At 41.8% G+C, this 27,634-nt stretch overlaps 1 protein-coding gene across 7 annotated transcripts in view; it reads right to left on the bottom strand.

Moving 5' to 3' along the window:
• The window catches only part of PTPRT (protein tyrosine phosphatase receptor type T), a 465,535-nt gene that overhangs the window by 231,893 nt on the left and 206,008 nt on the right, over positions 1-27,634 (bottom strand). For all 7 annotated transcript variants that reach the window (XM_085557969.1, XM_021535469.4, XM_021535471.4 and 4 more), the window contains exon 7: positions 5,216-5,509. In XM_085557969.1, coding sequence (XP_085414095.1) covers positions 5,216-5,509 — 294 coding nt within the window. The remainder of the gene's footprint in view (positions 1-5,215; positions 5,510-27,634) is intronic.

Below are 27,634 nucleotides of genomic sequence, written 5' to 3'. Positions count from 1 at the left end.
TGACAACTGCTCTTTTTGCAAGAGCTAAATCACCCTGTGGTGATTAAGGCAGCCTCCAGCAGCTTATCTGAAGGGAGAGGCTGCCTGTGAGCCGTGGGAATTTTTCACAAATATCCTATGAACACAAGCCTGTTCCATGAGGAGTCATTGCCATGTGTTTTCTGGGGGGAGATGTTGGGGTTTCTCAGCACTTTTTCTCCCCTCCCAATTCTTACCACACAATTCTGTCAGATTGAAGAGTTTCCTTCTTCCAAGTCACAAGGTTATAAAACTATCCCCATTTACAAGTCGTTTTTATAAAACTATCCCTATTTTAAAGTCATTTTACAACCTGTTGTCATCATCCAACAATTCCAACAGCAACATCCAAGTCTCCGCCAAAAGGCAGAGAATTATAAACTCACCAAAGCTGGAAAAGCCCTCTAAGATCAGAATCTACCATTAACCCAGTCACCTGTTGTCATCATCCAAAAAGGCAGAGAATTATAGAGTCACTGAGGCTGGGAAAGCCCCCTTAGATCAGAGTCCAACCATTAACCCAACACCACCCGGTGTGACTTTCACATTCTCTGGACAGAGAGACACAATTCTGTCTTTCAGGAGAAGCACATAGAGAAGAAAACAATCTTTCTCTCTGCTCCTGTGTTTTCCCCATGTGGAATGTGGTGTGGAGATTGCTCACCTGTAGTGATGGCTGGGTTGGATTCTGGTGAAGTTGTTTGGGGTCAGTGACCAATGGATCCAGCTGTGGCTCGGGCTCTCAGCAGAGTCACAGTTTGAGTTAGGTAAGTAAGAAGTGAGTATGTAGATGAGGATAGTCTCTCTTTAAACTGTAAATTAATGTAATATAGCATAGTTCTAATAAAACTATCCTTCAGCTTTCTGATGTGGAGCCAGACATCAGCATCTCTTCCCCGCATCCAGGATTCACCACGTTTTTCCGATACACCGTGTTCACATCCACACACCTTTTCAACATTCCCAGGGATGGAGGACTGCCCTGAGCAGCCTGTTCCAATGCCTGACAACCCTTTCAGTAAGGAATTTTTCCCAATATCCAACTGAAACCTCCCCTAACACAACCTGAGGCTATTTCCTCTCCTACTGCCACTGGGAGCAGAGCCTGGTCCCCACCTGGCCACAATTTCTTTTCAGGGAGTTTTAGAGAGAGAGAGGATCCCCCTTGGGCTCCTTTTCTTTAATCTCAACAGCTAATAAAGATCAGACAATGTTCTAATGAAGCTAAAGGGAAGCAAATGTTGAAGGCAGCCTTTCCAGACAATGTTTTAATCAGGAGTAAGTATTGATCATAAAGAAAGTATTTACTCTGTCCCTTTATTAATATTCATTTAAATATTACTCTTTGGCCTTGTTTTTCATGTGAGTTTGCCCCAGTAGAAGCAAATAGTTTTCAGATGAGATTCCCTGCAGGATAATGACCTCAAAGGCAAACTTTTCCCTTTATTCCATCCACCAGAGCTAAAAAACAACTTTTCCCCTATTCTTCCTTTCTGTGGAAACAGAAGAAAGGGGAATTAAAAAAAAAAAAGCAGAGGAATAGTCAATAAGCACAGAGAAGAAAATAAGCCTCAAGCTTCCCAAAGCACACACTTGTGAACAAAGGCCACGGAACAAGGCTTTTAAAAGCTGTTTTTATCTATAGAGGATGGCTAAAAAGGCCCCACACTTAGAGAACCAGGGCTGAATGCAAGGCATTATTGGGAATTGTGTTCAAACACTTTATTCTAATCCTGTTATCTCCTCAACCTATTATTTTGGAGATAAACACTAATGTTTTATATCAATCTTTTCTTTAACCAACCTTCAACCCCATGCCTGGTCTTAACCTTAATCAATCTTTCTCTTTTCCCCATTCCCTGCTGACAACTCTTCCCTCTGACTGACACTTTACTGGGTTATGCCTCAAGGTCATTTCATCTTTTCCTATCCCACAACCTGTAACAGTCCATGAAAAAAGCAAACTCAAATCCAAACCACAAAACTTGCAAAAAACAAATGAAAAATCATTTCTGCAGGGTTTGCCACATTTTCTGGCGGTTGGCTTTCCCTTGGAGGAGGTAAGCTGGGATGTAATTTTCAGTATTATTTCTATGGATCAAATATTAATTAAGTCTTGTAGTGCTGTCCTGTAGAACACCAAAAGCATCATCAGTGGGGTTACATGTCTGGGCACATACTGCTAACATAAATTTAGATTTTATCCAATTTAATAAAACTTCTTTATGCTCATTTAGAGGAGGATCTTTCATAATTACCTTAGAGGTTTTATCTGATTTAAAAAAAAAAAAAGCCTTTCAACTCCATATAGACAACTTCCATTCAGTGTGATCAAAATCTGAATCTTATGAATGATTTTGTAAGAGTTGATATAACATCTGAGCTCATGCTGGACCTTCCTGGCCATGCTTTTGCTGTGATGCAAAGCTGACAGTCAAGAAACAAAAAAAAGGCAACTTTATAAATGAACTTCTTTTGCTTGAAGTGGAAGAGAAGCATGGTCCTTCCCAAATCATCCTCATTTTCATCTCTAAATAAGAATCTTGTTGCAACTTCTACTTGAATTGAAGGCCAGCAGTTACTCAGCTTCCCCAGAACAAAACAAACAAACAAAAAAATAAGCAGTCTCTATGTGAGAAGAGACTGGGCAGAGTATTCAGTCCAAGGGATATTGACTTCCCTCTCTTAGAAGGTTGCAGCCACCTTCTGTTTATTGTCACACTAATTTCTAGCAATTTAAATAAGTAAATGTCTCTCCAGTACAGGTGATCGTCTTTACTCTCACTTGTGCAATCAATTTTGTTACCTTCATTTGTGGCCCTAATAAACACAGCACAACACCAAACAGTGCAGTAGAACTGGGCTGCTCCAATCACCTGCTCATTGCATACAAATGTGTGAGAGTTTGGTACTTCCCTCTTGCTCAGAAAAAGTAAAGATAAATAATAAAACAGCCAAAAAATTCACATTAAAAAAAAAAAGCAGCATCACTCATCCCTCAAATTTAAAACCCCTCAATTTTCCCTGATGTCATTCATTAGGTACTCTTAGGAAAATCAAGGCAGCAGAGCTGTTTTCTCAGTTCAGCACATTTTTGAAAATCTTCACCATGGAAGTTTTGTGTAATTACCCTCAAAATGGTGTTTTGAAGGAGTTCCACGACGTATGGAAATTGGAATAATGAGTTGCATTTTCTTGTCTATCATTTCAGTTGGCATTTGGTGAAATTGTACATCTTTAGCTATTAAGTCTCTCCCTTCCTCCTGGTCCATGCTTAGATCAAGATTATTACAATTTCTCCTACCCAATGCCCTAAACAAAACAGAAATGCCATCACCATCAATCTCAACAAGGCCTGTATGACAGCTAACATTAACAGAATGACCTTCTCCAGTTAGATTATCATTAGTAAAATAGGATGGAAAACAGAAAGTGCCTCAGCTTTGCCAATTTGAACGAATTATCCACGTCATCCTTCTCCGAGTCAGTCAATACCTGAACTGGGCAGGAAACTCAGCAATCTGGGACACAATATTAAGCACAAAGTCAGCTTTTTTTATCTTAACTCCTGAATTAAGCCAAACCCAGCCCTTTTTACAGGTAAGGCAGAGAGGCTTGCAAGTTTGGCCACTGCAGAGAGTGTGACTGCAAAGTGACAACATGTCAACTCCAGAGCAAATCTGAGCACGCCACATTTCCACCCACAAATGCACAGTCCCAGGCCAGGCCTGCAGTGACTTCTGGTGAGGTCAGAGTATTTTACCACACTAGGAAAGGAGAAAAAAGCCAGAAGGTGAGCAGCAGAACATGTGCCAACTTCCCAAACAGGCCAGGATATCATCCATGTCCCCTCAAGCTCTCCACACAGCTGCTGCAAAGCCTTTGACATCTGTGTTCTACCAAAGGACAAGTGCTGAACCAAGCCAACACTTCCATGTCAGGGCCTCATGCTCAGATTTATTTATTTCTAACCAAATCTTCTCAAAGGGGCACTAAATGTTCACTAGTTTACAACCTTCATATTAAAGGATGTGCCACCCAAAACACAATCAGCCTGCCAGGCTTCCTCTCTTGGTAGAGAAAGAGGATGCTGCTGGAAATATTCCTGCCACCAACACTGTACTGCTTAATTCCATCCTAGGATGATTTTGGGTGTTCTGGATGCCTTCTTCCCACTTCAGGTCTGCTGTTTGATCAGAAAGAGTAACAGGAAACAGAATGTTCTTATAAGGTTTTCACTTCTTAAATCCTCATGTTCTAAACCACTAATTTGTGGGGAGGGAAGAAAGGTTTGCAGCAAAAGGAGAGAATGCCTTTTAATCCCTGTTCTTTCTTCACACCATGGTAAGGACCTTGCAAAAATTACAAAACTGCAAGAAAATGAAGTTGTGTGGTGGAAAAAAAATCTGTGAGGCAGAAAAGTGCTTTGCTCATCCCCTTGCCAGGCACAGGGCTTGATTTCCCTTAATGGCTAATGATTAATGTATGACAACAGGATGAATAGCCAATATATCTGAAACATGAGCAACATCATCCATCAGTTTTTCACAGGAAGCCCAATATGGCTTAGGAAGAAAGACAGACTACTTCTGTCCCTGGATCAGAGCTGATCCATTCCAATATGAACGAGAAAAGGACAGTGCTCCAAGTGTTTGAACACAGTCCTTCGTCAGAAAAGAGGAGGGAAATAGAACACAATAATGAATTTTAGAAGTTTACTATTGAAATTAAATAAATAAAATCAAATTATTTTTAAATTATTAAACTAAATAAATTATAATAATTTAAAAAATATTATTTTTAAAATTTGATTCCTCACCGCAGTGCATTCAAACTGATATCAGTGTCAATTTGTTAATATCCACTGCAGATCCACTATCCAAGAACAACATAAATTTTGTTCTGCACTTAGACATAAAAAATGTTATCACAGCCTGGTCTTAAGAAAAATTTTCTTATCGCAGCACTGGTTGGAAAAGAAGTTCTTTGCTTATTCCAACAGAAAGAAGCCTCACAATGTGGCAAGACAAACCACAGCATAAAACCAACAATTCTCAAATACCTGCCTGTGGAATAAAACAAAATATTCCAGGATGCATCCAAATTCCCAATACCAGCTCAGAGCCCTGCCGAAGCACCTGCAGCAGGGATGTGTGGCACAGCATCTCTGAGGAAGGGGGAAGAGCAGAGCCCTCACCTGCACACTTGGTCCTGGTGGTGAGGGGGGGTCCGGGCGGCCCCGTGCCCCCTTCCCCGGGGCGCGTCAGCAGCACCCGGATCTCGTACTCCACGTCGGGGTCCAGGTGCCACAGCTTGTAGTTGGGAGAGTCCACGATGTGGGTCTCTGCCCAGTTGCCCGTGGTGGTCCTGTACTCCACCTCCTTGAGGATGATGGGCCCGTCCCCGATGATGGAGTTGGCGTTGGGTTTGATCCACAGGTACGTGGCGCCCACGGCCAGCAGCTCCGGTGGCGCGATCGGGGTGGGAGGCTCTGGGGACAGAAACACATCACAAGGAGTCAGAAAACTTTGTTCAAATTTCCATCAGGTCTCTGTGCAGTCCCCCGAAACCTTTTGTAACAAAGTGTCCTGGCTTGTAAGATAAGCATGTATTCTATTTGCCATCTGTTGGAGGTGGGGCAGTTTTCTTATCTCTCCCAAGAACAATGTCTCCCTCCAGGGAGAGATCTTCTGTTAATGGACCATTGAATGACTCACTGCATGACTGGGAAAGTTCCATCATCCCATGGTGAGATGCTCCACCCAGAGGGAGGAGCCAAGCACCCCTACCTGCAGAAAATCAGCATTTTTTGGGACACCAGAGCAGCCCCTTTGCTGGATTCCCAGAGGAGCAGCTTATTCTCTGCTGCATCCCCAGAGGAAGACCAGGCCCATCTACTCCATCCCCAGACCTTCAGAGAAAACTCCACCCTTCTCCAGATCCCCGCTCCAGCAGCATTTCATCTGCCCCTCCAGGAGGAGCAGCCACCATTTCACTGGACTATTACGAACACCCTGACTCCCAAGGGTGTCAGGTTTCTGACTCTATCACTAGTTTTGTTTGTACTAATTACATTTTTTTTTCTTTATTTTTCTTTAGTTTTTTTTTTTTTCCTAGTAAGAACTGTTATTCCCATTCCCATATCTTTGCCTGAGAGCCTTTTAATTTTGAAATTCTGGTAATTCAGAGGGAGGGGGTTTACCTTTTCCATTTCACAGGAGGCTCTTGCCTTCCTTCACAGACTCCTATCTTTTCAAACTAAGACACAAAGGCACATTTCCCTCTCTCATTTACCAAATATTTTATAAGAATTGAATCTGTTAGTGGAAAGAATTGGGCTTGGGGTTTTTGTGCTCAAATTTCACCCCCCTTGCACTGGGAGTTGTGCTACCAATTGAGAAATACCTGTGAAAATACAGGAACCACAAAGCAGTTTTCTGTTTTAAAAGTGCCTTTTAGATCATCATGAGGTTTATACTTCCTCCCTCTTTTAAGCACGTGAACAACAGCATTCAACATCTTGGAGAGTGAGAGAAGGAAACCCTAAATAAAGACAACCCAGTACCCTTAGCACAAACCATGGATAAAAGGATTCCAGCACAGTCCTTTCCTTGCCCTGTGGCCTGACCCAGCAGAACACCCCAGCTACTGATCGTGGTGCTGTGATTCAGCCAAATTCTAAAGCTTAACATGAGACAAATAGCAACAAGAGGAAAACTCAAATCACTTGTTCATTTTCTGATCTTAACCCCCCCAAAAAATAGAAAAAGCAAAAGATGTTCATTTTCTAATCAAAGCACTGGCTGAGACAATATTAGCAAATTTAAACTTCCCAAGCCCAGCAGCCAGGATGCTGTTGGAACTGGCTCTAAGTGGGGCTCTTGGTAGTTCAGAATAAAGAAAACTCCAAGGCAACTGTGAATCAAAACCTCCTATGGTGTTTGATTGCAAAGTTTGCTCAACTTCATGGGCAAAGGTACTCAAGAAAGTCTGCAGGAGACCCAAAGAGTGCCTGGGTGTTTGAGAAGCAGTATAAGGAGGCAGGAACCAGCTACTGAGTACCAACTCTGTGAGAAAAAAGCAAAGCAAGCTGATAAAAGACATCTCAGCAGCTCCCTTTGATGGAAGCTAGCAAAAAAAAAAAAAAAAAAAAAAAAAAAAGAAAAAAAAAGAAAAAATCTACAGCACTCTGTCTGCCTACCTGATTTTTATTATTCTTTTTCCCCTCTCTGTCAGTGTAAATAACACTAGCATTCTGGTAACCACATGAATAGCATACACCTTGTGGCTTTGAAAACCTGAGCTGAACTCTGCAAGATCATCAACAATTTCCTGAATCTTGTCTTGCCTTCCCTCTGCCACACTCTGATGCGGCTTGCCCTCAGCCCAGAGGACACAAACTCTATTCTCTTGTGAAAATCAGGTGACAAAAAAAAAAAAAAAAAATTATAAATAGAGGCTTAAAACCATGGCACAGGGTGCCCAGAGCAGCTGTGGCTGCTCCATCCCTGGAAGTGTCCAAGGCCAGGCTGGGCAGGGCTGGGAGCAACCTGGGATAGTGGAAGGTGACCCTGCCCATGGCAGGGGTGGACAATGAATTTTCATGTCCCTTCCAACCCAAACTATCCTGTGATCTCCGACTCAGAAAAAGAAACACATAAATGTTACAACATAAGAAATTTGGAGTTCAGTGGGAGTCATTCTAAACCGCTCTCTCCTAGAGGTGATTCCTCAAAGAACTGGAAGGATCCAGGACCCACCGAAATGTGGAAGAAAGGATTCCAGTACCACATGATGGGAGGAAGATTGGATTTTCCCCTCAGGACAATTTTTGCAGGTAAATCAGCTCAGTGAAGAGAAAGAAACTGTTGTGCAAGAGGATCAACTGAAATTATGCGTGATTTCATCCCCTTTAACTGTTTACAACAAATCATTCTATCTCCTTGAGACTGACTGCAGGAGTTGTGCGTTGCACCTCTGGAGAAAAAACAATCTGAATTGTAATTGCAGCAGGTATCCAACATGAACAAAAATCAGTGATGCCAGATATGTTTCTGTGGAATGTCTGTTTCTACTTTAATTTTGCACTATTCCATAACTCCTGCCAGAATATTTTTCTGATATGAAATGCCAGGCTGATTATATTTTGACTCACAAAGTTATTTCTCCAAGAAAATTGTTTTCACAGGACATGTGTGAATACATTTTCATTAAAAATCAAATTAATATAGATCACAAGCAGTTTATTACTTGTTTCTTGGTGCAAGGCAATTAAAAGAGAGACTTGGTTATTTTTATTCCCAATGCAAAAGCTACATTTTACAAGTCACATCACAGCTGAACACAAGGCAAATGAAATATTAAACTCCATTCTCCTGGGCTGCAGATTTCAAAAGCAACATGATACAGGTTACTTTGGGATTTGATGGCAACTTAGAAGAGATTTATGGGACTGAGCTTAATTAATAGAGCAGTTTATCCTGCTAAGCAGACATGAAGATCTCATCTAGTGAGTTCAGTAACTACTGTTGCCAAACAGATTTAAATTACAATGTCATCCAGCACGCCCATTTTCCCTACTTTTGTCCCAATCCAAATCATCCCCACCAAAAAAAAAAGTGATGGTCGTTTCCCTTCTTTTCCCCATTTATTTTCCCCTTTCTCTACCACTGAAAAAACAGGTGCTGTAAAATGTAATAAAAGTAGGAATTTAAACTGTTGCTCCTGTTTTCTGAATTTAAGGAACTAGGATAAGCAGCTGTTTCAGTAGTTTTTAAAGAATCAGTCCCACCTCACTGAAAATAATGAATTATTTCCTACTAGCACCAACTGGAGCAAAAGCTTTTACTTTTTTAATATCACTCTGTGCCAAATTACTGCAAGCCATCTAAACAAGTTACCCATTATTTAGCAAAACTGGCACATAAAGGAGAACATTTTTTCTCTCTGTTACAAAACCCACTTGCCAGTTACACATGACCAGCCTGATGTTATGAGCTCACTATTTTAATTAAAATCTCTTTGACCTTGATTAAACAAACATGGTGACAGACTGGCCTTGTACACATGTAATTGTGAACAACCATATTTTAAGCTCCATTTCATCCCAACACTATTTTATATCACAATCTTTGCCTGGCCTGGTACTCCCTTTCATCCACTTTTCCACCTCCTCCAGACAGAGAGGAGGAAACCAAAGGCTCCCCAACAACCAACACATCTGGAACTGGATTGCTGCCCTGGGATATCCAACTGAATCAACACAGACGTGGGAATGACATGGAAAAATATGATTATGGGTGCTCACTTAAAAAAAAAAAAAATTAGTTCAGACTCAAAAAAAAATAAAAAATTTAACCATGGGTATATTTTATCGAATCTAAAAGTAAGTCCAGTTGTGCAGACACAAAGGAAATTGAGGTGTGCATTACTCCTGCTGTTAGAACAGAAAATACAGCTCCTGTCTGCAGCCCAGAAGGCTGAACACTGCTGGAGCTTGAAAATGACAGGAATTCTAGCAATGCAAAGAGTGTGAGAAAAAATTAACATGAAGAACCAGAATAGACCAAACAGAACCACAGAGGATCTCAAGCCCCACAAGGATCAAGTCCACATCCCTGTTCCTTGCAGGACCACCTAAAATTCCATCATTCATAGGGACAAGACCAGGGGTGATGGCCTTAAACTGGCAGAGGACAAGGATAGATTGGATATTAGAAATTCTCGGTGAGGGTGGGCAGGCCCTGGCACAGGTGCCCAGAGCAGCTGTGGCTGCCCCTGGATCCCTGGCAGTGCCCAAGGCCAGGCTGGATGGGACCCTGGGACAGTGGCAGATGTCCCTGCCCATGGCAGGGGTTGGAATGACATTAATTTTAAGGTCCATTCTACAGTGACAAAGACCATCACCCAGACACTTTCTCAACTCTTACACCCTTAGTACCATTAACTCACTTACTTTCCAACTATTGTGGAAAACAAACATATTTTCTTCTTTGGCAAATATTCCTGAGTGTTTCTACTCTACTACTGGAATATTTCTCTATTTGGCTTTCTAAGCAAGGCAATTCTAAGCAAATTTCACATGATGGAAGAATAACTGGCTCCATGAAGCCTTAAGATGCCACTGGGAAGACTGAAAACCTAGAGAAAAATCCTCAACAACTGTTACCACTTTCTCCTGTGAAATAATCCATAAAGAAAGACATTACAGAAAAATGCAGTCTTGAAACAGCTGGATGCATCTCCTAAACTATTAATTTTATGTGATTTTTTAAAAATTCTCCCTTTTTCATAACAAAACCATCTGATAAACTGTAGAGATAAGATGACCATAAACTCTCATTGGCATGGGATGGGCTGTGGATGGCTTTAGACAAAAAGAACCCTTAATGCCACAAAACTCTGCTGTATCAGCAAGTGCAGCAATTCCATGTTTTGTTTTCTCACATTCATAGGACAGAGCACAGATTGTAAAAATAAGATCACAAGAGACACAAAAGTTCTTATTCTTTGAGAGCTGAAAAGGTGAAGATGGGACCTGCTGCACAGAGACCTTTCCCTGACAAGCAGGATTTGTGTTTTCCAACATGATCCTGATTGAGTCCCTACTCATGGGAATTATAAAAGCTTTTCTCACCATGTCCTAAACAAGCAGTTGTGGATTGTGCTTGTCAAACTGATCAGGATGGGACTGAAAGGCAAGGAAACTGAATTTTAAGCTCCCCAAAAGTCTTTTCAGCAGAAAACACAGAATAAAAAGTATCTCTATAGTTTTCTACACAACAACCAGACTGTCTGAGCAACATCCACGGGTACCTTTTCTAGTTTCATACAATAACAATGAGTCTTCAGAGCTCTGAATGTCAATATTTATACCGGCATTGCTTTTTTCCCACACTTGCTATCACTGTCATAAATGCAGCAGGTAAATTTAGTTTTCTAGTGATGGTCCAAACTTTTCCATTTATTACACAAAAGAAAAGGCTCCCGGATTTTACAATATTTAGCCTGAGAAGATTTCACTGTGCTGACACTGCACTAATAGATTTTGTCTAAGAGAGCCATTCAGATCTGTCAGTACTGTAACAGGCTGACAGCAGTGGCACGTGTCAAGTGTTACAAGTGTGCCAGCAGCAGCAATAAATGATTCATTAATTCACCTGGACAGGTAAATTGCACCAGGGAATGATATGGTCTGCCTGAGCCCCAGGAAAAGTGCCCAGAACCAATTCTGAAATCAACAATTCTGAATATTTAATTAAAGCCAAAATCCAGAAAAGTGAGAGAAGGGGAAGATTTAGGATTTCTACAGCGTGTAGACCAAGGGGCAATGGTTTCATAGGTTTCAAAATTTCAGAGGTGCAGAGCATTTACTGTTTGGGTTTGCACTCAAACCACCCATTATGGGCAGAACATTCCCAGCAGGCAAACATCACCTTTACACCTCTTCTCCTCCGAGAGTGTTCCTGCACTGTGGGATGGAGCTCTGTTCTTTGGATCAGGTGACAAATTCTGTCACTGCTCTCCATCTGGTGCTTCTTCCCAACTCAGAATTTACTAATGCAGCAATAAGTGACATTAGTACTCTGTGATATAAAACACTCATTTGCCACAATAATGTGCTTTTTTAACTTTTGTTTTTCCCTCAAGAGCTGCTGCTTCTGTCTAGAGGGGACTCACCACACATTTAACACACAAAAAGCAAGGGAGAAAGTAAAAATGAGCCAGAAAATGTGAAAGAATTGAGCAAAGTCATCAGAGAATCAGCACAACAGCGTTTAAAACAAGAGATGAGCTAAACCCAGGGGACAGCAATCAATAACAGCAAAGAAATTCAGTGGAGGAAGAGACCAAATATTTGGCAGGATGCTCATCTTCTATCATCCCCTCAAAACTCAAGAACTACAGCCTGTTCTCTCAAAATCTCCCAACAGCACAAGTGCAGTTCACAGATATGAAGGGAGAACTTGATCCATCAGCCTGATGAAAACAGAGAAAACATTCCCTCTGTATTTTCCCCTCAAGAAGAAGAGGAAATGCCTCTTGGTGACTTGAGCATGTGTTCCAAATTAAGCAGCTGGGCTGTCAAGGATTGAAGAGAACACAGCAACCTTTCCAGGAGCTACTGCAAAGCAGGAGAAAACCTCTTAACCCTTTCCTGAAAGCACTGCAGTCACCAGGTGTCCTGGCTTGTAAGATAAGCATGGATTCTATTTGCCATCTGTTGGAGGTTGGGCAGTTTTCTTATCTCTCCCAAGAACAATGTCTCCCTCCAGGGAGAGATCTTCTGTTAATGGACCATTGAATGACTCACTGCAGGACTGGGAAAGTTACATCATCCCATGGTGAGATGCTCCACCCAGAGGGAGGAGCCAAGCACCCCTACCTGCAGAAAATCAGCATTTTTTGGGACACCAGGGTAGCCCCTTTGCTGGATTCCCAGAGGAGTAGCTTTGTCTCTGCTGGATCCCCAGAGGAAGACCAGGCCCATCTACTCCATCCCCAGACCTTCAGAGAAAACTCCACCCTTCTACAGATCCCCGCTCCAGCAGCATTTCATCTGCCCCTCCAGGAGGAGCAGCCACCATTTAACTGGACTATTACCAACACCCTGACTCCTCAGGGTGTCAGGTTGCTGACTCTATCAGCAGTTTTGTTTCTACTAATTACATTTTTATTATTTTTATGTAGGTTTTTTTTCTTTTCTAGGAAAGAACAGTTATTCCCATTCCCATATCTTTGTCTGAGAGCCTTTTAATTTTGAAATTGTGGTAATTCAGAGGAAGGGGGTTTACCTTTTCCATCTCACAGGAGGCTCTTGCCTTCCTTCACAGACTCCTGTCTTTTCAAGCCAAGACACCAGGCAAGGCAGCTGGAGCAAGCCCCGCTTGAAGAAGGTTCATCTGTATCAATGCAATCTTATCAAACATGTACAGAGTCACCCTGAGTGCACAAAGAGCTGCTGCAGACCCAGTGCCTCCTGCCAGCAATGGTGTGAGAGGCTAATGGAGGGGGGCACCAGATCCCAAATGGGAATTACAGCAGCGTGCTAATTCATTAGCATTTCACACTATTTGTGCCTCAGAAGCTTAGCCTGAATCCAACCAGAGCCTCTGAGGATGCTTTCATTCTCTAATAAGGAGAATAGCATCGGATTAGTTGAACAGTATCTCATTTCCCAGTGTAAATTAAGTGAATTAGGTGAAAGAGTCTGTGCTCTAATTGTAAAGCTTATTACAAGAACTCACATAGATTAGACCTGAATGCTTCTCTTTGAGTCATCATTTGCACTGTAACAGAGTTTAAAAGGTTGCTATAGGCTCTCAGTATCGATGTGTAGGCAGCTCCAGTTTTGCAGCAAGGACACATTCCCAAGCCTTGTGCAACCAGCAGGCAGCCTTTCCCATGTGGATGGGAGTGCTGCCCTCCACGGTGCTCAGGCAGGCTCTGGAGGCAATCTCCAGGAATGACAAACTCCCCAGGGCTGGAATCATGGACAATTAACTTCCAGTTTTAAAGCACGTGTAATTTTCTGAGTTTGTCAACTGCAAAGCAGCTACAAAAACATATCATGGAGAAGAGCAATGTGCTTCTTGCTGCTTCTGGGATGCCACTCTCTTTACAGGGAACTTTCATGGACCACAAGGGGCCCAATACAAGGACTTTTGACCATCCAGGAGCTGATTACAATTAGCTTGACTTTCACTAAGCAGCTTCTCCATGTTTCAGCCTCTGCTAATTATCTCACATTCTCTTAATTGCCAATGGAGAGAATGGGCTCACCTTAAGGCACATATCTAAGACAGATAAAATTAACTGCTCCCCCCATCTTTTGACTGGTATTAAAATAGAGGTAAGATGCATTTTACCTCCTTACTCTTTATTTTCTCAGCACATGGCCCTCAGTGTGAAACAGAGAGAGGTACAGGATCAACCTATTAAGAGGAAAGCCAAGAAATAATACTGAGCACCTCTAAGCCCCTTGAATTCTCTCTGAAAGCCCTCACTCAGGGCAGAACTCAGGTGCTGCAGTTTAAATTCATCACATGAAGATAAATGATGATGCCTTTCTCTGGGAAAGGTGAGCACAATTCACTTTCCTTTTATCCATGCAGCCAGAGCATGCACTGGTGACAGTGATGCTCTTTGATTTAATCATTCAGTGCTCAAAGTGCCTGCTGGGGAAAGGATTTCATTCTCTCACTAAGACTGTTCTGAGAATGGAACATCTTAGTTCCATCTGCTGATACTGTGTCACACACAGAAAAATGGTTCAGGTTTCATTTGACCAAAATACCAGTAAAAATGAAGAGACCATGACTTTCTCTGTGCAGCATCTAACTTCTCCATTTTGCTCCACAAGGAACATGTCCAACATGGTTGAACCACATCCTGTTCTCCAGACTTTGACATATTTTCCTTACACAACAATTAATAATTTTTATTTTTTGCTGCTTCCCTCATTTCTTGGACTTGATGACAGGAACATCAGCTATGTGTGGACTAAGGTTTTATATTAGTCTGGAAATGACACATGAAGAAATACAAGCTAAGCTCTAACATAAGAACATATCTGAATGCAGTAATTACAAAAATATGAGAACTAAGCTATTGTAAATGCACGCAAACCAAATGGGAATAAATGACAATGTCTGACTCAATTCAGAAGGCTGAATTATTTCTTTATTATAATTATGCTGAAATACATCCATATACTATATAAAAGGAGGATACTAAAACTACATACTGCTTTCTCTACCTCTCACACAACTCGTGAATCTCTCTGAGAGTCCAGCCCCAGGTGGGTTGGATTGGCCATCAGGCTCAAACAATCCTTACCAGAATCCAATCAAGCAATCACTCCAGGTAAACAATTCTCCAAACACATTCCACATAGGAAAAACAAGGAGCAGAAATAGAAATAGTTTTCTCTTTCATTTCTCTCTGTGCACCTCTATGAAAATCCTGAGAGGGAGAGAAATGTGCTTGCCACACTAAGCATCATCTCACCTTTAACAAGAGAGATGAAAGTATAGGAGCTTGGCAGAAACACTGGTCAATACTCTGGTTCCTCCATTAGAAATTGCTGCAACTGCACCTGAACCAACAATCATTCAAGCTGCAGGTTACTCATGAACCTATGTCTGAGCTCTCTGTCCCCCAGGTGAGAAATCCCAGGGTACTACAATCTCTGCTGATTTCCAGTTCACTCTGCTTCCTTTAACAGCCACTTCTCCATCACTACAGTCTGAAGAAACAGCCTAGGAGATGCTGCTCTTCCTCATGGCTCCTCCCAGTCTGTACAATTATATGGAAATCTGCATTCACATCCTACCAGAAACAAGGGTCTCACCACCAGTCACTGCTCAGGGCCACCTTCAGCTCTCCCTCTTGTTTCTAATCCCAGGGTCCATCTGAGCTCATCCATCACATGTTATTAAGTCTGTTTCTGCTTTCTGCATGAACAGGCTGCTAATATCCCACAGGGACTGAAAATGTAATCTTAACAGGCACCAAAAATGTAGAAAGGCGTTAATAAACACGTAAACTGAGAAACATGTAATTTCAGGTCAACTCAAGTTCAAGCAGCTTCAGCAGTTGCTATGCTACCAGCTGATGGTGGTGGGAAAGGACAGAGGCAAAAGGATTTTATAGCTCTGTCTAGAGTGGCTATTTAGCAACTTCTGCTTTCTGGCACATCTCTGTCTGCAGAATGAAGGATCATTAGTCTCTAAGCTGCTGAAATGGCAAGTGATTGGAGGTATTGACCACCAGGAAGCAGCATGGAACGGTTTGCCTGAATTGATGAAGGAGTTTAATCCATAGCAACCTGCTAGGTTTGCAGGAAAAGCCTGAGGCAAGATGCTTCACTTCATTCGAGGCAAAGCAGGGCAGTAAAAATCCTGTTGTCCTTTACATCCCTGTCCACCCCCGAGGTGTGCAGGACTGATGGGGAGTAGTCAGAGAACTGAGGAACCAGCCAGGCTGGAGTTAAACAGGAGAGAGTACCACGGCAGTGAGTGACAGACTCAACCATGTCCCCAACCAGTGACAGTGATCTCTCTCAGACACAGCCTGTACCCAGAGCTGGGCCCACTCAGGGCACTTCCAGGCTCTGCTCACAGCTAATCCACACAAAACCCCGGTGAAGCAAGCAGGAATATATTGTTTTATAACTGGAAATAATGATTAATGGATGGCTGCGAGGCCAGAGACTGAATGCAGACTTGTGTTCCAGCCTACAGACTTTATGACCTCCTACAAAGAAGCGTGTGCCAGGCTTGAGACACAAATTTAGGGTTTTCAGTCCATAAAGAAAAATGTTCTCACTTAAGCATTTGTTTTTCTGTGACAGATCTGTGAAAGACACAGATCACATTTGACCATGAGGAGGCATGTCAAATTTAACACAAAGAAAGCTGAGGCTGGAATAGTAGATAACAAATGTGCCAACAGGGATCTCAGGGGGGCACCCCCCAAGGAACTTTTCAGCTTTTTCAGCTCTATATCCTGAAGCAGCATCTGGCAAACTATCCAGGCAACCAAGCCTCAGAGTGGGTGGTCACCTGAGTGCAAGTTTGCTTGGTATCTGAGCAAGAGCCCAGTTGTGATCTCAGTGTGGGACTTGGATGAAGCAGACATGACTCATTTCCAAAGGTACTGCGCCGAGTGCTCATTTTGGGCAGTCATTCCTCCTGCCTTAACTGACTGAAATTACAGACCTGGGAACATTAACAGCCCAAGGGAAGAGCAGGATTTGCTGTTATCACTGCTATGCTTCATTCAAATTTAAAAGTTTTCTCCTTTCTCTGGGGTAAGAACAGATGGGCACCCCAGGAAAGCTGAAGAAACTACTTGAATAACTGGATATCAGGGATATTTAAATGTCCCTCATGCAGGCTCCAAAACATTCCCAGAAATACCACCTACAGAAATTATCCTAAGGTTTACAGCTAAAGTAGCACATTTCATCCCAGAAATTCAAGATGAAGGTTAATCATCCTCCCACTTTTATTGACAACAAAGTGTGAAAAAGAGCCAGGTCCACTCCCAATAACTCTTCCGCTGCCACAAAAGCCACACTGCTCACACAGCTGCATAAGCAACCTATGGATTTACTACAAAGGCTGCATGGAAAACATCTTTGCTTGTGGTGGCAAAAAACAATAATTGTCCAGGTAGTTAAACACCAGGAAGAACAACTTCAAGTTCCATGGCAATTTCCAGAGCACAAAGGGATCTCTTCCACCTCTAAGGCACAAAGCAGCATCTCCAGTGCACAGCACACTCCAGAGAAATCCTGCCTGCTACACAGAGATGAACTCCCAAAATGAATGTTTGCAGTTAAGCTGATGTATTTCAACTGTTTTATTTCCCCAATGGAAGGAACAAACATTCTGCTTCTGAATGAAAGTAGAAAAATACCTCAGAGTTGATCCTATTAACCCTAAAGACTTAGACACCACCAGAGATCCAGGATTCTGGATGTTCCAGTTTTACTTCTTTTTAGAAGACTGCCAATATTCTAATATCTGCACTCAGTTAAGTAATCCTTTATTCTTTCTTATTTGCTGCTGTCTCACCTCTGGGACAGTTATAAAAACAAGATCTATCACCAGACAAAGGGCTTGAAAGAGATGCACTATGGCTGATGGAGTTAAAATTACAGAACTGATTTTTTAATGAGCAAAACCTGTGTTAATTCAGCTTTGGGTCCTCCACACCCTGGATCCTCCCTCATTTGGGGTTCTGTAAGAAAAATCTGTCCATCTAGAGGAGAAGCTGTGTTTCCTTTCCATAACATCAAATTTTATGCAGGTGCACCAAGGCCTTGAGTCAGGTTCCTTCAAAGAAAACTCCTATTACAAAATGTGCTAAAAGTAGAAATTATGTGTTCAAAGGCTTTTTCAAGGAGCTGTAAGACAAATATTTACTGTGCCACAAATGTTCCTAAAGCAGAGTCTGCAGCTGTCCAGGCAATATCTGAATACATGACTAATCAGTGCTGGTGGTTTCTTCACTGAAGCATTCCCTGTGCAGAGCTTTCTGCTCACAGTATATTAACACTCCCCCAATCAATGCAAATTGAACCTGGGCTTTCCTGAGAAGGTCCAGATTCAATTTGGATTTACTGATTTAATCAGCTGAGAGTTCCTTACATAGTCTGGTCCCCTACAGGCCTACATTGACTAAATTCCTGAGATTCTGCATGTGTTGCAAAAGCTAAAAACACGGGGGGGAGAGAGGATGGAAAATCTACTAGAACACAAGGGAAATGTTTTTGGGTTTTTTTAAATATTAATCATAGCAGTAAAAAGATCATACTGACTGGTCACCCTTTCAGGATGATGCACACTGGTATACAAGATTTGATATACAACCTGCCAATTCCCAGTATCTGTTTTCCCTAAGGATGGCTCCCAAACAAGTCAAGGTTCATCAAGGAGCAGCAGCGCAGCCAGGTTTTCTGGGTGAAATGAGGACAGCAGATTACCTAAGCAAAAGGCCAAGCCTTATGCTGCACTTCACTGCTGCAGAGTGGGACTTAAGGTCGCTTCTGACAGAGAAAAATGTGTTTATATATGGACAGACCTGCATAACTTGCATTTCTGTGACGTTCTGGTGCTAAGCACTCCAGAAATTCTCCACCGGTCTGTAACAGCACGTGTGGCCAGGCAGAGCAGATGAGTGTCAGCCAGCAGGACAGGCTGCAGCCTTCCTGCATCACCAGCCTGTTACCAAGGACTTTGTAGTCATAACAACAAAATTGAGAGATGCCAATTACCATAACACTGAGCACATAATTAGCAGCAGCCTGAACAACTTGTCATCCTGCAAAACTGAAGAATCAGCAGCAAAAATGCAAAGTGACCAACACAGGAGTAGGTACAAGAAGTTTCCTTCCTACATTAGAGTTTCAAATCATGATTTAGAATTTTTTTTTCTCTCCTTTGTAAGGGATGCTTATCACTTAGTACAAGGACTGTATGTGTTCACTCAGTATGTTTGATTATATTACTCTGTGATTTTAAGCACTGATGGATAAGGAAGATCAGCAAGGAAATGCCAGTTTGGAAATCTTTGTTTTCAATTCTAGAGCTGTATCTTTCACATTTAAGTAAAATATCAAAAGTTGATTATGTGTTCACTACACACAAAATGGAGCTAGAACACATAAGGGTTTATTTTCCCATTACTTTGTACATGTGGAATTCCTGTTGATGCAGATCAAAGCAAAATTTTAAGCAGAGGAGTCACTATATCAGCTGTCACTTCTGCCACCAGGAATGCCTGTTAGTGATTTTATCACTACATAATTATCAACATGGGGTCAAAATTCACCCTTCATCCTGTTAGTAATTCCTGTCAGGTACCTGGGGAAACATTCAATCCCCCACACATCTCCCCACCTAACAGGATTGAAGATTTTCATTGACTCAAAGCACCTGAGGGAAGAACAGCAACACAAACACCTCAAAGAGTCTTGTGAAACTGTCTGAAAGGACCTGACCCAAATAGGACAGTAAAGTATTCAGTTCTTCCATTTTTCTTCTATTTCCTTTCTTTACAAGCAGAAACCTCCATTGTCCAAATAAGCTCCAGTTAATACCTGATGAGATCTTTGTTCAATGCCACAGAAAACCATTTGTTGTTCCAACTTGTAAATTGACATTACCTGCATGGGTCTCAAGTACAAAACTCTAGATGTGACTTGCTAGACATAATTATCACCTTCAGAGGAACAAGACCATAGGTCAAATCTTGCTCAAAACACTTGCACCAAAGAGTGCACCTTCCTGCTTGCAAGGCTACTTCAACTCTTTTTGCTTCAAGCCAAATTCTTCATGTTATACTCAGAGTTCCTCTTTCCAAGGTGTTCTTAAGAACAGTAGAGCATCTCTGGAGTTAAGAACAGGCAGACACAGGTTATTGTGCAGTGCTTGGCTTTAATGAATAGCTTGTTAGACATTTACCAGCTTAGCTCCTTGTAGATTAACTTAATTATTTAAGAAATACAATGATTATTTGGCTCTATGCCCAATTCTTCTCTGGTTTATGCTGGTCCAGAATAAATGGAGTTACCACTTTGATGCAAATAAGCCAAGTTTCTGCACTTTTGTTCCTCAGTAATCTGAAATGTTGATGATTCCTTATCCTTCACAGGCAAGCTGATAAAGACCAGCACCACAGGAAACCATTTTCTAACAGAATCTGCTCTGTGCCTGCTCTGAACCCATTTATTGCTTATTAGGACCCTGGCACAGCTCCATAGTCCAATGAACATGATTAAAAATGACTTGATGAATTTAGTGCATTGAACAGGTGGCTGTAGCCAGACTGGAAGTAAGAGCACTGTATGCTAGCTGGAAATACTTAATGTTTTCTAAAATGGTTTAAATATCAGTAGCTCTGTGGATCTGAGCACAGAGAAATTCCAGGAATCCTAATTCCATTAACTAATAGCTGCCAAAAACTCTGCAAGGATCAGGAACAAAATGTAGGAGCAAGGGAAAAGAAGCATCTGCATGGCTGCCTGTACCTTCCACCACAACAGGAATATTTAATCAGATCCCAGGGTATCAGGAAAGAGAAGGTGATGGAAGAGTGAAGAAAGAAACTGCTCAGGAGCTGCAAGGTGAGAGAGTGAAGCCTGGCCTCCAAGCCTGGTTAAAATCCCTCCCAAACCCAGGGAAGGGCAGAGCCAGCAGCTCACAGACAAAGCACGCAGTGACAGCTGGATAGAAAGTGGCTGGACACAAATGGAATTGCTGTGGAGCTCATCAGTCTGCCAGGCACACCCTGGTGAGACCCAGAGCTGGCCTCTCTGGGGCACAGAGGGATTAAAGTGGGTTTTAATCGAGTCGTCTGCTGATGGTTTGTGAAAAGATTACAAAAACTGCTGGTTTTAAGAAATGTGTGATAATTTCATAAAAGGCAAGAACTGAGCTAAACCCACCTGGACCTTCTGAGAGCCATGGCTGGTTCATGCACAGCTATTGTAAATGCAGGCGAACCCAATGGGAAGAAATGACAATGTCTGACTCAATTCAGAGGGCTGAATTATTTCTTCATTATAACTATGCTAAAATACATTCATATACTATATAAAAGGAGGATACTAAAACTACATTCTACTTTCTCTAACCCTCCCACAACTCGTGACCCTCTCTGAGAGTCCAGCCCCAGGTGGGTTGGATTGGCCATCAGGCTCAAACAATCCTCACCAGAATCCAATCAAGCAATCACCCCAGGTAAACAATTCTTCAAACACATTCTACATAGGAAAAACAAGGAACAGAAATATAAATTGTTTTCTCTTTCATTTCTCTCTGTGCACCTCTATGAAAAATCCTGAGAGGGAGAGAAATGTGCTTGCCACACACAGGTATTCTACTCTCTAAGCAAAGCATTACAGGATTTCATTTCCAGCAGAGCTTAAGTGAGGGAATAACCAGAAAAGGGTGCACTGGGAGGAATGAACATATACAAAACCAGCCCAAAACTGTAACAAACACCTCTGAGATCTGAAACTTGATTACAAGTGCTCTTGATTATTAAAAGCGAGACAAGAAAAACAAACAGGGGAAACAAATCTGCTGCTTTCATCTAACAAAATACATTTCAACATTTTTTCCAGGAAAAAGCATCAGCTGCTGAATACTTTATATTATAACTATGCCTTCAACTCTGCTGCTGATCTTGACAGCTGCATTTTAATTTATTTGCACGACTCTTATTGGAAGTTGAGTAAAATATGGAATACAGTGAGTCCACACAGTGATTTAGAGCCATTACACCCACATCTGTCACCAGCTGCCAGTTTGAACACGATCTGCCACGCCACTGGCAGGCATTCCCTTCATTGGTAATAAAATCTGGGGCTATATTTCTTTGAGATCTACCAATATTCACTGCATAAAAGCAAGCTGCCCTGAAACATGGGCAGTAAAACTGAGATGAATTCAACACAGAATCTCCAAGCCTCAGCTGCAAAGAAAACAGTGGTCCACTTATCCTGATGTCATTGGAAATGCCTGGACTTTATCTAGGAACGTAAATCACCTCTTTGTATAAATTAAAAGATCTTCCCAATGATACAAAACCAGGTTATAACCTAGACCACAGAGGATATATGTCACAGGGAGAAACAAGTGCTTCACACACACCCTTTTTCCTTTTTATAGGGTTCTTAGGAGCTCATTTGGAATTTACTGTGCATGTAAATGCCAAATGAATTCCAAGTACTGCGTTACTGCCAATCCATTACACCAAGCCCTGCAATTTTAACTTACAGCTCCTAGCTGCCTATGGCACCAGGTTTTGATTCCAGTTCTTACACTCAGATAATCTTGTGGATCTGTGGAAATCACTTCGTTAACATTTTATTACACCTCCCAAATCAGGGGTGCTTGTGCTGGAAGGTTGCCCACGGTTTTGTAAAGGAAGCACAAACACAAGAGAGGCTGTGAGTGAGCTCTGTCTCACAACAAAGGGTTTCAGCACTAAAATGACTTTTACAGATATTAAATTTAACCATGAATTTAAGGTCCTTATTTATGAGGCATTACCACAGCAGGTAGAAAGAGACAGAAAAAAAAAAAAAAAAAAAAAAAAAAAAAAAAAGAAAAGAGAATACTGCTGCCTCTTCCATCTTACTCATTGAAATGACTGATAAAATTTCAAAGTGATCAGGGACAACAGGAAGGTCAGCAGGCAATGTCCCCTGCCACCCCTGCTGCAGAGAGAAGCATTTTTTTTTGCTGGGAAATCCAGCACAATGCATCTGTAAGAGCTGTAGGTGATTCTGGATATCCTCCAGTAGTTCACGGTCCTGAGAGAAGGACAGGGAACTGAGCAGGATCATATCCCCAGGCACCAGGAAAGAAGATTTTGGCTTGTTCAAAGTCCTGGACAGAAGAGTGGTGCAGGAGAGCTGCTGGATTTCCAAGGAGCACCTTGTTAAAGCTCAGTGTTCCCTGCTAAGCTGCTCCTTGGGTTCCTACCACTAAGAACAGAATTACTGGAACTGGTTGGAGGGCCCTGCAGAGCACACTCAGCTCACAATGACACCACAGCTCAAAAGTTCAAGGACATGTGCACAACAGCAGCCTGGAACGGGCTCAGGACCAGGGAAATACTGTCCTTGTAGAGCCAGAGAGGGACCAAAGCAAAGGGAGATGCTGGCAGCCCCACAAACAGACTGTCAATTTTGTGCTTGCAGTGTAGTGCAGATTCTCTTCACGAGAAAACCAATACTTTCATAAAGGTTTTGTGTACATGTTCATCAGAGCTGCTACTGTAATTTACACTTATATATTTAAGCCTGTTTTTACTGCAGGCATAAACAAAGGTTTCATTTTTAAAGATCTGGACTTTTTAAGATCTACCAGTAACACCTGCCAAAAATAACTCTCTACAACTACGAGCAGGTCCCTAGCTGCCTGAAAGAAAAAAATTAAGATAAAAACCAAAATGGAAACACACCAAACAAAAAAATTCTTTGCATTATTCAACACAAGGAAGCAAAATATATTAAGGAATTAAAATTAGGCTGCAGTGCAGTTTGTCTTACCAACATAAGGTACACACAGGCTTTTACTGAGCTTTAATTGTGTGAAGACAGCAGGCACCATAACAGAAAGCAGCACAATTCTGCTCCCATGGCACAGTCCCACAGGTAATCCCAGCTGTGCCTATATTTAGTGGCCAGAATAGAATCCACAAATTAGCATCCACAATTAGCTAACTTGACCCACATGGCTTTTTTCAAGTATCTTTTAAGTGGCTTTTTACTTGAATTGGGTGTTACAAACCCCTTCATTTCTTTGACTCATTAAGTTCAATCTCCTTCACATGTTCAGCACCAGCAGTATCTGCCTCTCCAATCAGCAGGATCCCTCAAGAGACCCGAGGTAACCACGTGAAAGGAGCACAGACACACCAAAGTGGAGATTTTAGAAGTTTCATCTGACACTATTAATTACTCAGCTGCATTAATTGCCTCTAAGTTGCACCCGATTCCTATCCTCAAAAATCACAGCACAGATTTAGACTCTAAGCCTGTGAATCAACATTTTCTAAAGGAGTTGTAGTGTTCAGACCTCAAAATACCCAGTGATGACAATCAATGCACACCTCACCCTTTCTTAGGACAACAAACTCCTGCAGGTGAGCTGAGGTAGGGCAGCAGCACAATTTGTCTCTGAGCAGCCTCTTGTGTTCAATTTCACTGGAATTAAGAGAGAATGAATTATTTTGCTTAAGCTGATGTCACATTAGGACATATTTCTTCATGGCTCAGTTGAAGTGCCTGGATGTTAAACTCAATTGTGTTTGCAGACAAGGTTTTTCAAGGAGAAATAATTTATGTGGATGATAGCAGCACATGCATCTCCCAATTAGGTGTGAAATAAATCTAACGGCATTGTATTCTTACACATAAACAAAAATGCTCAGTACCTATTGGGATACACAAGACAGATGATGGACTTTGGACCTGGTTAGCATAAGAGATTTGACAGACGAAAGGCTTGGCAGGAGCAAACAGAATTTTGAGGATTAAATTAAGATTGCAAGGAGCTTCAATCAGACTGATTTACCAGAAAAAGAAAATTACATCAGACTTCTGCAACAAGAGATGTTTAAAATGCAGAAGTTTGTTTATGTATCAATTAACCCAATCGTTGTAGTAAAACCTTACTAGCCTTCCAAAAATACTATATAAGCATTTTGTACTTCACAATAAATTGTATTTCTTTGACCATCTCACAAGTCCCTCTCTCTCTTCATGGCTGATAGTACCTGCCCATGAAGAGAAGTTTGCAGTTATGGGATTCTTGCGTTCCCTGTTAAAAAACATCCCTCAGGATGTCACTGTAACATATTCAATAGAATTAACTGCAGCCTAGTGTGACACAGGAGGCTCAAACACTCAAACTAGCACTTAGATACCACAGCTCTGCCATACAGGGCCAATTTCATGGCAAACGTCATAGTTCCTCCCTGCAGAGGATGGAGACTCTTGATGAACAACGTACAAGCACAGCTGCTGAATGCAATCCTATTCCTTCCAATGTGGCAAGGTGTAATCTGACACATAAAAAACACTAAAGAACTGCAGCAGGGTTCAGAGTGGGAAAAATATCTTCTTGTTACCACTGTCCCGAAATTATCTGTACTATGGGATTTGCTGCTATTGTTTCATTTGTCGGGAACAGCAGTGGAGAATGGGATCATGGATCACTTCTGGTGGTTCAAATGACAAACCACCCATGCAACAGGTAAGATCTGCAAACTGGATATGGAACACACTCACAAACCCTTCTTTTTCCACCACCAGGACTGGATGATAACACAAACTTGCTTCCAGTGGTAAATTCTGTGATGTGCTTTAGCCTAAAAAGGATCTATAGGATCTATATTCTGCTGTTCCTCCTTACCTGGGGTCTTTAGAGTTCTCATTAATCCATGTCAGTGTGTCCAATCTACAGTTAAATGGATCCAGCCTTGCTAAATGATTCTTTCCACCTCTATTAAACACATGCTTCAATTCTCTTTATTCCTACAAGGTTCTCAGAATGGAGAGGGACTCGTTCCTGGGGCCACAGGAATTGTTCTGACCCTCTTCCCAAAGGAGTGTGTGCTGCCCTCTGCCCAGTCACTTCACAGCTGGGGAGAAATGTTCAGAGCTTAGGCTCGACTGACCACAAACACAGACATTTACCCATCTTAAATATGCTAAATGTGCTCACCACACAAAAGACTTCCAAATACAACCAAGGAAGTGCTGGTAGAAACCAGAAGTACATAAAGAACTAAACAGGCCACCACAAGAACACAACTTCTTCCTCTCTCTTTTTTTTTTTTTCTTTTCCCCCCACAGCAGGAGATTGAAACAAGATGACCTTTAAGGTCCCTTCCAACCCAAAGCATTCTGTGATTCCACCTGAGGTATTGAGGAGCACCCCAGGATTTATGCCTGCAATATGCAGTTTGCTTATCAGGTTATCTTTTCTGGTTGTTCGACAGAGCTCTGTGTCCCTTATGTACAATGTGGTGGCTTAAAGGACTGTTTTATTCCTTTTAATCAGATAAATCAATACCAACAGAGGAACCTGTGGGGAACAGGGGCAGAATATCAAGATTTGATGCAGCAGCAACAGTTCTCCTCCAGTATCCAATAGTTCTGTTGGAGCAAAATATGTCTTTACATAAAGACATGTTTTTCATCAATATTTTCACAGGTGCTGGCCTGAAGGATCAAGGTCCTCAGCTTTAAGATGGGTTGTAAAATGTGGCAGAATTTTCAGTTGAGGGGCACCTGTTGAAAATTGCTCACTTAACAACAAGAAGGAAAAAGTGATGGAAAAGCTTGTTTTAGACAGTCTCCTACATTTAGAGGAGCTCCCAAATGCATTTCCTAAGTGTGCATTCTAAACTATCAGCCCTATTAACTTTTCTTGTTAAAGAAATACCAAAAAAATAAAAAAAAAACGGAAAGGAAACTTCCACTCTAGAGGTATAAAAGGGAAAACAAAGCTTTGAAGGCAAATTTCTCAAAGAAAATAGGACTCATAATGAGGCAATCTAAATCTGCTCTGAGGAGTGGAGATGAGGAAGAATATAATTTCCCATGATCTGTTATTTCCTTTAAAAGCCCCTTAGAATTAATGAAGAGTTGCCTATATTTGAATTTTACTCCATCTGGTCAAGGAAGAAGACAGAGAAAGAAAGTGAAAAACAATTAAAGGAGAAAACCACTTTTCATAAAGCTGTAATTCAAGTGAAAACTTTGAGTGAATAAAGTCACACATCTTACAATGAACTATTTGTTCACCACATCCCTGTATGAATACTCGAGTACAGAAAACTTGTTGAAGGAAAGAGAAGCAGATAATTTTTACATTAAGATCTTGTCTTTCCATGAAACATGGATGCTGAGAGCATCTTAATTCCCAGGGGAAGCAGAGTTGGAAATTTTTCAGCAGAGATTCAGCAAGGTCCTGAGAGACAGATAATTAAGGAAGCAATACTACCTGTGGGAAGCAGCACACGCTAGGGTATGAATCAAAATCAGGGTTAGAAATCCAGTCTGTGCCAGCTGGAAGAGATCTGCTTTCGATGGCACATCAATTTTAAATGTTTCTGATTCCTGAACTCTGACATGAGAACAGTGAGGGAGGAGATGAGATCAATACAGAATATTTGAGGTAAAGAACAAACTGATTCAACACTGGGAGAGGCAGCTTAGTGCTGAACGTGTGTTGGAATCTGAGGTATTGATGATTCTGAGATTGTAGAAAGTCTCTGTCTTTCTGCCCCCCTGCCAAAGCAGAAGCCATAATTGGTCTGTGCTGGTTTCCAGGTTGTTTATTCTGTTTATCTCTCACATGTTCTGCTGCCCTGCCCAGCTCTGTCCTGCAGGGCAGCGTGTGGGGCTCTGTCCTCAGTGGGATGTTACAAACATTAAATACCAGAAACTCCCTGGGCTGGATTTACAAGAACGTGCCAATATCTGTCACCTACGTTGGACAGTGTGTCCCCAGCCTGAACCAACAGAAAAATGCCAACACCACAGTGAGACATGGAGGGCATGAAGAAGGAGAAAAAGGACAAG

The sequence above is a fragment of the Lonchura striata genome, chromosome 20, assembly GCF_050655825.1.
Source record: "Lonchura striata isolate lonStrDom1 chromosome 20, ASM5065582v1, whole genome shotgun sequence".
NCBI lineage: Eukaryota > Metazoa > Chordata > Aves > Passeriformes > Estrildidae > Lonchura > Lonchura striata.
This window is presented reverse-complemented; position numbering and strand designations above follow the sequence as displayed.